Source organism: Solanum verrucosum, unplaced genomic scaffold, assembly GCF_900185275.1.
Source record: "Solanum verrucosum unplaced genomic scaffold, falcon-dt-bn FXZP01000261.1, whole genome shotgun sequence".
Lineage (NCBI taxonomy): Eukaryota > Viridiplantae > Streptophyta > Magnoliopsida > Solanales > Solanaceae > Solanum > Solanum verrucosum.
The window spans coordinates 4,524,197-4,537,486 of NW_026019969.1; the positions used below are offsets into that span (position 1 = coordinate 4,524,197).

Here is a 13,290-nt window from a genome sequence, read left to right on the forward strand (position 1 = left end):
ATTTAGTGTCCTTATATGGAACTTGGACAATCCTCTCCTCATAAGCTAACTTTTGAGGTTGAGTTAGGTCCAAGATAGCGGATACAGTTGTTCCCCCCTTAATTAGAGGTCTTGATCCTTCTTAATAGGCCCCTATGCTGCGTGAATCCAAATATAATTGGACTCCAATGTGAAAATTGAATATCGAATGGGAAACCAAAATTAAAGTTGTTCCTCTATTAATTAGAGGTCTTGATCCTTCTTAATGGGCCCCTCTGCTGCGTGAATCCCAATATAATTGGGCTCCAATGTGAAAATTGAATATCGAATGGGAAACCAAAATAAAAGGAAAAATATGATATTTGTGTTGAATATATAACGGCAAAATAGTATAATTTTTGTTTCAATTTATTTGTCTGATTTTGACTTAACATAATAATAAAAAAGATAAAAATTTTGAGATCTTAAACCAAAATATGTGAAATATAATAAAAGATATTTTAATTTTATAATCTTAAACATGCTTAAAAAAACAACAACAACAACAGTAATTTTCTTGGTTTTCAAATGATGAAATAATGGTGGCTTAAGACTGTCCTTCTAGAGACATCCAGCGGAAATACCGGCATTGGTCTTGCGTCTATTGCAGCAGTTCGTGGCTATAAACTCGTGATAGTGATGCCAGGATCATATAGTATTGAGAAAAGGATTGTTCTTAAAGCTTTGGGGGCTGAGTTATACATCACAGATCCTGCCAAAGGTATAGATGGTGTGCTTCAGAAGGCCCAAGAGATAAAAGACACAACACCCAACTGTTATTTTCTTCGTCAGGACAAGAACCCTGCCAATCCAAAGGTGTCTATACAAACAACTCGTTCATTTGTTATAAAAACATCACACTTATCAAGTATTCGTTTTGTAGATCCATTGTGAAGCACCTGGACCTGAAATATGGAATTGTAGAGGAGGGAAAGTTGATATTTTAATTACTGGGATTGGGACTGGTGGCACAGTGACAGGAATTGGAAGGTTTCTTAAAGAGAAGAATCCAGAAATAAAGGTAATTAAGGTTATTTGTGACCGGCATTGTTCTTCTTTCCTTTTGACTTGATTTGTGATTTTCTTTCCATCTTTTGTCTTGTCGGAAAATCGGGTATATGGTTTAGAACCAGCTGAAAATGCATTTCTAAATGGAGGACAACTAGGTCAGTCGAGTTTCTTTCCCCTTAGAAAATGCCATTGCATTAGTTCCATATAAAGTTTTTCCAGCTTATCTCTCATACTGTGTTTTCATCACTACTTTCTGTGAATGTATCATAGACTGATATGTGTGATTAAATGTTACCGATAAAGGGCCGCATAAAATCCAAGGAATTGGTCCTAGTTTAATCTCACCTGTTCTCGATCTCAGCATCCTGGATGAAGTTCTTCAAGTAAGGCTGTATACCATATAAGTAGTTGCGTTGGTTGCGTGTTGCAGATATTAATGTATTAATACCACCAACTTTGCTCTTTGGCTGTAATTTGAAACCGCTAGTTGAAGTCAGTGGAGATTGATAGCTGAAATTCCACACATTGTACGTCGTGGTTTTTTACTCTCTTCAGCAAAGAGGTTTTCTATTGTGTTAGCTAGATTGTCATACATTCTCGTTTCACTTCCATGGTCGAGAGTATATTAGGTACATATATTCTCTTCTTCCTATTATTGAATATGTTTAGCTCTTGTTTCTTGTTGCAGTAAGTCAGCAAGACAATATGGAAGCGAAGAGTACTCATGAGATCGCGAAAGATGTAGTTTCCTTTCTGAAATCTTAATTTCTTGGTACAATCTTTACATATTGCTATTTCAGCATCGAATCATCTCATTTTGTTGTCTTCACAATGTAGCTTATTGGAAACACCCCTATGGTATATCTCAACAAAATAGTTGAAGGTTGTGCTGTCCAATTTGCAGCCAAATTAGAGTATATGCAACCATCTGCAAGTGTCAAAGACAGGTGTTTAACCTTCAATCCCCTCATCCAGTTTATACATCATTCCTATTGAAAATCTTGAATTTACGGAATTTTTCACATCTGTTACTGATTTGTAGGATTGCATATAGTATGATCAAAGATGCAGAAGATAAGGACCTAATTACTCCTGGAAAGGTTTGTGAAATTGGTTTCGAGAATACTTATTAACAGCTTGTAAAGATGTTATATGACTCTCAAGTGTGATGATAAAACTAGGATTAACATAACTTTTCATGTTATTTGAATTCTGTCCTATTGTCTGAAACTGCTGAACTGAAATGATTTCCTTGTATTTTCAAATGTTGAATTAATGACGGCCGGAAGAGTGTCCTTCTTGATGTAACCAGTGATAATACCGGCATTGGGCTTGCATTTATAGCTGCAGCTCGTGGCTACAAACTCATGATAGTGATGCCATCATCTTATAGTCTTGAGAGAAGGATTGTTCTTAAAGCTTTGGGGGCTGAGTTATACATCAAAGATCCAGCCAAAGGTTCTGATGGTGTGCTTCAGAAGGTTCAAGAAATACTAGATAGGACCCCAAACTGTCATTTTCTTCATCAGTTTGAGAATCTTGCCAATCCAAAGGTGTCTCCAATACGAATAATTTGTTCATTAATTTGCTACAAAAGCGTCTGTCATACTTATCAAGTATGAATGTACAGATCCATTATGAAACAACTGGACCAGAAATATGGAAGAGCACAGGAGAAAAAGTTGATATTTTCATTGCAGGGATTGGGACTGGAGGCACGGTGACGGGAGCAGGAAGGTTCCTCAAGGAGAAGAATCCAGAAATAAAGGTATATGGTATAGAACCAGCTGAAAATGCAATTTTAAATGGAGGACAACTAGGTCAGTACATAGGAATTTCCCTGTATTCATCTCTGCTTCGGCGAAATATTATTTATCATATACTGATTGATATGTATGTAATTAAATGTTAAAAGGGCCGCATAAAATTCAAGGAATTGGTGTTGGTTTTATTCCAGTCGTTCTCGATCTCAGGATCCTGGATGGAGTTCTTCAAGTAAGGCTGTATACTAAATATATACTAGTTGTCAAATTTTACAAACATTTAAATTTGTATGACTGTCTAATCAGGTATCTAGTGATGAAGCTATTGAAATGGCAAAGCTTATTGCATTGAAAGAAGGCCTGCTGGTAAGTTCACCCGTCAATAAAGATCACTTCTGAGTCCTCCATTCTTATATCATTGCAACTATCAGGTAGGAATATCGTCAGGGGCGGCAGCTGCTGCAGCAATTCAAGTAGCAAAAAAGCCTGAAAATGCTGGGAAACTTATTGCAGTAAGTTAGATCTGTTTCATTAAGCTTATCGATCGATAACATTCTTTCTCTGTCTCCTTAAAAAATTTGAACACTGGCCTTAAATTATGTATGCAGATTATTTTTGCTAGTTCTGGAGAGCGTTATCTTTCCACTAAGCTGTTTGATTCCATTCGAGAAGAGGTGGAAAACATGACTTTTGAGTAACTTTATGCAATGTTGTAACTTGAGCTAAAAATAATAAAAACTTCTGAATGTTGTAACCTCTTAAATGGCTATGAACTTATTGTTCACTTGTACATTCTTATATTATATGAATGGCACAAACAGAACCTATTTGTTCTCCTACAGCTAGATATTAACTTCTCTTGTGCTAAGAGGTCTATTTTTACTTGACTCTTTTATAGTTTACACGAGAATTAACCCCTCCTTCTTAAACTTACAAGGCTTAAAAGTTTGAATCAGACAAACGATAACCTCTCTCTTTCAAAGTTCCTATAACTCATTACACGTGGGTTGCACGTTTATCCCTTAATACTTTATAAAACTTGTACATGATTGACTTTATGTTGGCAGTTATTTATCGCATATTATTTCAATACATAAATTAGGATATAGTTAGATACATATAATTTTTAACATAACATCTCAGTCCCAAGCCATATATAACACCTCAACAAACTTATTCTTTAGTTTTTTAATGCTTTTTTATTTATATTTTCATGCACAATTAGATGTGACAATATCATGTCTTTCCTGTAAATTTCAATTTCAATTTTCTACAAAAGAAAAAAAAATGTTGGAAAATAAACAAAACAGAAAAAAAAACTACAAAAATGGAAAACTGAAGAAATTACTATCGTACTAAACGTTTTCGGAAAATAAAAGGAACATACCCAGTAGTTTTTCGGCTTCCTTTCCATATATTTAATATTTTAAATTAATTGATATTTTATTTTTAATACAACTAAAGTCTGCATTTTTTTTGTATTAATGAATATTATAAGTTGCCTAAGCTAATGGTTAATGGAGAAATAAGTTTCAGTTATATACATGTGTTTGAGAATTAGTAGATAAATAAAAATAACATAACATAACATATACTATATAAATTTTAAATTTTTGATAATCCAAATTAAAGAGACGTTTGTGTAACACCGGCACCTTCGAAAAAACTTATGGTGGAAGAGGTATGCCATGTAATAATTGTAAGAGGAATTTTTTTAATAGCAAAAAGTACATTTTGTATGTCCCATGTCTTTTCAATCTCTCCCTTTCTCTTCTCACTCATCCACCCCACCTTCTAGAAAATTTTTATGGTGGATGAGATATGCCATGTAATAATTGTAAGAGGGATTTTTTTAGGCTTAAGTCATTAGCGGCCCCTTAAAGTTGTCCGCATAATTTACTAAGACACTTCAACTAAGACTAGTACTTATTGAATTGTTCCTATTAGGCATTTTTTTATAATCAGCAAAATATATGAAGAGTGTGTGATACACTTGCGGTGACGTGGCAAAACGGCTAATTAAAAAATAACATGTGGCACTGGACCCCGAAAATTATAAAATTTTGTTTAAAATTATTTCAAACACTTTTCATATCTAATTTTTTTAAAAAGAAAAAAAAAATGAAAAAGTCAACCTATTATACCCAACCCCACCCCTACCCAACCCCCTTTCATCTTCATCTTCTTCCCAAAACACATTTTCTCAAATCACAAAACCTAATTCTTTTCAAATAACTTGAAGATTAACTTTTAAAAAGTATATATATACATTTTCATACTAAGAGTGAAGAAGAAAGAAAATTTTGCCGGCCGTTATTCATTTCTACATCGATGACAAAATGAATGATACCTCAAAAATTAATTCTTTCAATTTTTTGAATATCATGTTTGATAAATTTAATGGGTTTATATATGAATTTGAGTAAAAATCTTTGTTCGAAAATTTTGATAAACAAATATCGGCTAACTTTTTTTATACGTAAAAATCATTTATCTTCTTTCTTCTTCTTCATATTTGTTCCTTATTTTTATGCAGAGGCGAATTCAGGATTTTAAAAAGACGGGTGCACCATTGTCAGGAAGATTCTGCCCTTTAAGAAAAAGGCAATCATTTTAGGCTCACAAATTTGAGGGCCTCATTTAATTTAGCAATAATAGATTATAGGTTTTTCATAAGAAAACTATTAAATACGATTTTCGGGAAAAACAATATTAAAGGAAAAAATTATTAAAAGTTTGATAAATCTCGAGTATTATGTCACAAGAAAAATAAAATGCATTTTTTATATGAATTATTGATTGAAAAAGAATTATTAAAAGAAACCATTTATGAAAAAATATATATGCAATTTTGCATCTCAAGAAATTTAAAAAGTACACTTTATAAAAAGAAAATGAATTTTTTTCAAATAAATAACAAACAATGGTGCTTTTTAATTGATTTTAAAAAGAGGTCCTCTCTTGGAATCGAACCCTCAACCTCACAATCAAAAACCAACCCTTGAACCAGTGAGCTATCCAATCATTTGTGATCATGGGTTCATTTATTTAATATTTACTATATTTTAAAAACTATACAAATAATATATCGAATTTTGTCGAATGACCACGGGTTCAAGTGACCCATTTTTTACCCTTAAATTCGCCTCTGTTTTTATGAGATTTGAAATAAATCATACAAAAGAAAGCCTTACTTTTTTTCAAATCTGAATCTTTATAGTTGATTTTCATTTATCTTGATATTTGAAAGAAATGATATTCTTTTTTTTATAAAAAAGAAAGAAAAACAATGTTGGAGCTAAAATGAAGAATGTTTTGCAAACTAAAGTATGAAGAAGATGATAGGTAAGGAGTGTGGTCCTTTTCTTTTTTGAAAAAAGTGTAAATGAAAGAAGAAAAATGTTTTTAAGTTAATTATAATGTCAAGTGTCAATAAAAGAAGAAAAAAATTCAAAAACACTATTTTGAATCTTTTCACGCACTTTCGGGAAGTGCAAAATACATTTTTTGACATATCAGCGCTTTGTGTTTAACAAGTACATGTTTTGAACAATTTAGGTGTTCAATAGGTACAAGTCTTAGTTAAGATGTCTAAGTGAATTATGCGGACAACTTTAAGGGCGGTCGATGACTTAAGCCGATTTTTTCAATAGAAAAAAGTACATTTTGTAGGTCCCATGTCTTTTCAACCTCTCTCTTTCTCTTCTCACTCATGCACCCCCACCTTCTAATTTTTTTTTATGGTGGATAAGATATGCCATGTAATAATTGTAAGAGGGATATTTTTAATAGAAAAAAGTACATTTTGTAGGTCCCATGTCTTTTCAACCTCTCCCTTTCTCTTCTCACTCATCCACCCCACCTTCTAGAAATATTTTAGGCTTTAGTCATTTACAGTCACTTAAAGTTGTTCTCATATTTCATTTGGACACCTCAATTAAGGTTTGTACCTATTGACCACCTCTATCACTTCGAATTGACACCTATTTGACATCTTTTTGTCAATCAGCTTAAAATATTAAGTGTGTGAGATACACTTGCGATGACATGACACAATGACGAATTAAATTATGATACGTGTCATTGGATCCACAAAATTATTTAAAAATATATTTTCAATTATAAAAAATAAAATAAAATATTTTGTACCCCTAAACAATCCACCCACCCTTTCCATGCTACCCATCAGATTTTAGGACCCCAACGTCTTTTTACTTCTTTTCTTCTTCTTCTTCTTATTTATCATAAATTAACAATGACAGATTATGTAGATTCAAAATTTTTTTTAAAAAAACTTTAATAGTTACATTATTACTCCACCCATCCAAATTCTTCCCCTGCTACCCATCGGAACAACCACTCTTTTTTTTTTCTTGTTCTTCTTTATAATAAATCAACAATGGTGGCGAAGGAAATGATGACAAAATTAAAAGACAAGGAAGAAAACATTATGTCAAAGAGTTAAATTGTAAATTTATAAACTTGCTTACTTTCATAAATAAACAATATGACAAGATTTAATTCTAGATCTAGAAAATAAATAATCATGTGGAGGCGATAATGGTAAAGGCGGTGGACGGTGGTGGTTGCTCAAAAGAAGAGAAAGAAATGGATGTGATGATGATGATGATAATAATAAATTTGAAAATATAAGATGATAATAATGATAAATTAAAGGAACAAAAAACAAATGAGGACGAAGGAGGAAGGTTTATATGGCTGCCATGGTGGATGCCGCAATAAAGAAGAAAGAGATTATTTTAATTTTTAAAAAATGTTAAATTTAGTGCTTTCACACGCTTTTGGTTAGTGAATCACACCCAAAATGCCACATAAGCAAAAAGTGCTCAAGTGGTATCAATTCAAAGTAGTAGAGTTGTTCAATAGGTACCAAATTTAATTGAGGTATCTAACTGAAATATGCAGACAACTTTAAAGGATCGTAGATGACTTAAGCCAAAATTTTATGGTGAATAAGATATGCCATGTAATAATTGTAAGAGGGATTTTTTTAATTGAAAAAAGTACATTTTGTAGGTCCCATGTCTTTTCAACCTCTCCTTTTCTCTTCTCACTCATCCACCCCACCTTCTAAAAAAAAAAAGGGTGGATAAGATATGCCATGTAATAATTGTAAGAGGAATTTTTTTAATAGAAAAAAATACATTTTGTAGGTTTCATGTCTTTTCAACCTCTCCCTTTCTCTTCTCACTCATCCACCCCACCTTCTATTTACCCCTCTCTTTAAATATGAAGTACTTAATATTATTGTTTTTTAATTTTAATATATTTCATTACATAAATTTAACATAATACAATAACAAGATCAAAGAAAAAAAATAGTACTATATTAAAATTAGCATTTCATTATTTCTTAAAATTAATATTTATTTTCCTTACCTTTTTTTATAGTTCATAATACTCATTTGTCAAAAATCAAATAGAGATAAATATATTGATACTAATTTAAATTTGAAGTCAAATAATTACGTACTTAAAAAAGTTAAACTAAGATGTGTGCACTTAACCTCATAAAAAATTAATTGTTTTAGTTTTAGGATAAACATAAATAGTTATTTAAATTACATTAATCAAATTATTTTTTTTAATTTTACTCTCTCCATCATTTTATTCGATTTTTTCCCTCAAAATTCAAGCTATAAAATGTATTTTTTTCATATGTTAACATGATAAGAAATACAACTTATAGTATTTTTGGTTGAATTGCAACTTAGTGGGAATGATTATTTATGAACAAACATTATAAGTTGTAGTTCTTATGTTAATATAAAAAATAAAAATATATTTTAAAATATTAATTAAATTTCACATTGCTTGATTTCAAGAATAAAAAGATATCATATAAATTGACGAAAGAATATGTATATATTTAAGTGTTTATCAAAAAATTTCAATTTTGGGTTACATTAATGTCACGCCCCAAACTTGAGAGGAGTAACGGGCTCCTAATGCCAAAACTTAGGCCCGAGTCAACCCTGCTGAACCATTTGCTACTAGCGCATAGCAGCCACACACAATCAAGAAAACAAACAAGTATATCTCGGCTTAAAATTAAGCACTTGGCCGGCAAGGCCCCTGTCAACTGATCTATAAAAGAAACAGCTACTCCCAGGAGATCATATAAATAAATAGCCAACTAGCACAAAAGTCCTGATTGGGCCATCGAGGCCACCATGATATCAATACCAAAACTAAAAGCATGTATATATCATTACAGTACATCAAACAACTCACAAGCTTCGGTAAGCCAACAGCATAGGCCAGTATGGCCATAACGTAGCTATACACCCCACACACTAGTATGTAAGCCTCTAAAAGTAGTAAAGATTAGCGGGACAGGGCCCCAGCCTACCCATAAAGATATATACAACTAAAGGTAACAAACTCCCAACTCTGGCAGCTCCGAAGAAAAGGGCTAGCCAACAGGATAAAAGTCAATCCTGCTGCTGAGGAGGTCTACTCGGTCATCTGCCAGGATCTGCATACATGAATGCAGCACCCTCAAGGCAATAGGGCGTCAGTACAAAATAATGTACAGAGTATGAAAGGCAATAGACTATGAGGAGGTATCCTGATATACTTGAATAATCTGATAAATAAATCAAGGATAAGATAAGTGTACTGACCTGCTCCTAAATCTAAACTTGTCAAAAATAATAAAACAACAACCTACTCAAGCCCCCATAAGCTCGGCAGATACAATTAGCACACAAGACCACCTACTCATGCCCCATAAGCTCGAAAGGTGCCAATCAGCCTATATACTCTTATCGGTAGTCCCCTAACCCCGTAGGCAGCACATAGCTCTCTTAGGCATCAACATAGCTTATAGACAACTCATAACCCTCTTAGGCAACAACATGGCCCGGCCTATAGGAAGCACATAACTTTTTTAGGCGTCAATATAGCCATGTAGGCAACTCATAGCCTTTCTAGGCATCAATATAGCCCCGTAGGCAACTCATAGCCCATTTAGGCATCCATATAACCCTGTAGGCAGCACATAACCCTTATAGGCATAGATCACATTCCTGCAGCTAACCAGAATAGCCCCAAGGGCAACAATAACAATCCAATCGCTAAAAGCGAGCAATTTAGTTATAGGCAACCTATACAAATAGCCTCTAAGTCGTGTCCAACACAGGGACTCTACTAACTGAATAAGAATCCCGATAAGGGAGGATTATATCAACTCAAGCAACCAACAATCAACAATAATGGCTACAAATGTAACAAGGATAACAATCCAATTACATTGCTCCTAAGCTTTAAGGAAACATGACGTAAGTAGGTGTTGACACCCAATTTTGACCCTCCCCAATATAAATTGATCATCGAGCTTCCTAAATTCTAAACGATTTAAAATTATTAGTTTTATAAAATTTCTAAAAAAAGAATAATAATAAAATAAAATAATAAATAATAATAATAATAATAATATAGTTTGCAAGTTATTTTAACTAGATCCGTCTTATTTTATAATTTTTAGATAATATATATGTTTTACATAATTATGTATATAATTATTATATTTTATGAATATTCAAAAATCGTCTCAAAAAGAGTTTGTTTTATATTCAATTAAATTAATTTGGTTTAAAGTATAAGTTATTTATTTTATTAGTTTAATTATTCTTATTTTATATTATTTTGTCTTATTTAATTTTGTTGATTTGAAAAGCACATTTTATTTAAGTTACGTTATTTTAGTTATGGCCATAGTTTTAAAATAATTAGTTTTATAAAAGTAATAATAATAATATAGTTTGCAAGATTTTTAAATAGTTTTGTCACTTTTCTTAATTTTTAGATGATATATACGTTTTACATAATTATGTATATAATTAGTATATTTTATGATTATTCGAAAATTGTCTCGAAAAGATTTTATATTTTAAATACTTTGATAGTGAGGGTCACAATTTTGAATTAATAAATCTTGTGAAATTCAAAATACTTTCAAGTTGTATTTAAGGTAATTTTGTCACTTTTAATGATTTTTTTTTTTTTTTTTTTTATAATAGATATGTACATTTTACAATCACGCTACCTTACAAATATTTGGAAATCGTCAAAATATTTTACATTTTAGTTAAAATATTTTATTAATTTTCTTTAGTTTAAGTTATAGTTATAATTTTGAGTTAATTAGTTTGTAATTAAATTAATTATTATTTTTATAATCAAATTAATTACTTTATTTCGTTAGGACTAAGAAGCTCGTTAATTAATTTATGAAATTCGCCTTGTTTAAATGTCAACCAAATTCATCGATTAAATTCAATTTGGCTACAATTGAAATTCATTTGGCTATTGTGTAATTGCAATGCTAGCCACTTCTCACCTTATCCTTAATTCTTTTTTTTAGATAAAAAATTGGGCCATTTATTTGCCATGTTTCAGCAGCCCATTACAACTCTATCAACAGCCCACCAATTCAAGCAACTTTTCTAGCCCATTTTCTTTTTTCAGCAATCCTCTTTTGTTTTCCAATTCGTCCAGCCCATTTTTTCCATATATTACAACATTCCCAGCCCAATCTTAACACAAAGAAACCCAATTCAATCAACATACAGCAGCAACAACAATACATACAACCCAATACGTACAAACAGTACCCGCCCCTGTTACTCTTCTTCTTCACGCGAACACCGAAATTCAGCGAGCAAATTGCGCTGCAAATTCGGAAGTCTCGCCCAACTACCCTGCAGAACCCATACCCTAGTCAAACCCTCACATCTCCTTTCCCCCTTTTTTCACGGAAATCAGCTTTTTCCCATCCCTTCCATTGTTGACTTGAGAGAACAAAGAAAAGAATTTGAATTTCAAAATTAAAATTTTTCAATCCGTTTTCCCCCCTTAGATCAGCTTTTTCCTCATCTATTTAAGATAGTTTTTTCAATTAGGAGAGGGAGGTGAAAAAAAAAATTACAAGCTAAAAGGCTAAGACAAGAAATACACATTCTATTTATTCTTCTGGTTTCCTTGGGGGTTGCTGAAAAAAAAAAAAAATTCGCCAGAATCCTTGGAGTTTTTCGAAGTAGTGGTTATATAGTTCGCTCTAACTCACTCGTTTCGTCTCGGTTCGCTGCACCGGAAAAGGTAATATCCTTGTTCTTTCCTTTTAGACGATGTGTGTTCTGTTTTGTCACTACTCCAGTAACAAATTTCTTCCCGCCTTCAATTGTTAATTAGTGACTCGTTATGCCTCACTTTATTGTTGGTTGTATTCATGGTATCATTGTGGCTTTACTGTCTTGTTACATGTCTTTTTTTTACTAGAGATATTTGGTGTAGTAACTTGCTTTCTTATTGATTCATGTGTATTTTTTATTTAAATCTCTAGTTCTTAAAAGTGATAAAATGTTTATTCTCCGAACTTACTGATCCTAATTTAAATTTTAAGAAGTTAAAAGTTTCGTTGTTTGTGATTATTATGATTTAGAAATATTATTCATGATAAGTGTTATAGTAGCCCAAAGATATGATTTTTATTTTTTTTATTGTTGCTCCTGGAAAGGCATATGGATGCATATTCCTTGTTTCTTACATTTTTAAGCATGTCCATTTTTGTAGTCAAGATATCTTTGTCTATGTCACATACATGAGCTTGCATTCATTTTGTATCATTACTGCTCATCACTCGTGTTAGAAAAAAATAATAAGTCCTCATCAATTTTCCCTTTGGATTGCTGCTTAAATGATGTTTTATTAATGATGATAAGCGAGTGTTAACTTGTTTATTTTGTTGCTTTGTCTCCTTCATAAATCATAAATGCTAATCCTATCATTTATTTATTTTCACATGTACTATCGGTCGAGTTCAACTTAGGCTCCGTCTTCCTCTTGCATTGATATTGGGTTTTGAAACCCAACCTTCTTTATGTTCGGGTCGGCCTCTTCATAGTTCGAGTAAAGGGAAATGGTGAACAGGGGTTAAGGATCGATTTTAGGCCCCGAAAAGCCCCAAAATGGGTTGTACATTCACTGTATACAATATTTATACATTGATATACTGGTTTAGGGCAGCAAATACAGGTCAAAAACGCAAAAATACAGGGTTGGAGTGAAATACAGGTGTTTGGAAGCAAAAAATACAGGAAACGGGGCTGATATACAAGCTGTATACACTGATATACAGCTTGTGTATACAAAAACGGGTTTTGTTTAAACCTCCAAAATTTCAGCGAAATTGGCCCAAAAGGAGGCCCAAATTCAATTTCTCCCTTACTCTTTAATTATTTAATCGTGATTATTTATTATTTGTTGTTTAACTCTAACTTTATAATTTTTAATTAACTTAATTAGATTCCCCAAAAGACGAGTTATTTTCTTTGTGTTGGTTTGCTTTGAATACTTTTTTTTTTTGTGTTGAGGTCATTTATTTTATTAATTAAATATTGGTCAAAGTTTACATCCTCAATTAAGTTAAATCGTTTGTTCTTGAAAATGTGTTATTTAACGCTTCTTCACACAT

The 13,290-nt window shown here is 32.0% G+C and overlaps 2 protein-coding genes across 1 annotated transcript; both read left to right on the forward strand.

Annotated features, from left to right (window-relative positions):
- Positions 1 to 13,290, forward strand: part of LOC125816821 (cysteine synthase-like) — an 85,157-nt gene that overhangs the window by 22,127 nt on the left and 49,740 nt on the right.
- On the forward strand, positions 1,735 to 3,490 carry LOC125816825 (cysteine synthase-like). Its single transcript, XM_049496450.1, has 9 exons — positions 1,735 to 1,773; positions 1,867 to 1,976; positions 2,072 to 2,129; positions 2,319 to 2,582; positions 2,660 to 2,849; positions 2,945 to 3,024; positions 3,099 to 3,158; positions 3,224 to 3,304; positions 3,401 to 3,490. Exons 1-9 carry the CDS (start codon positions 1,735 to 1,737, stop codon positions 3,488 to 3,490), a joined length of 972 nt encoding a protein of 323 aa, XP_049352407.1.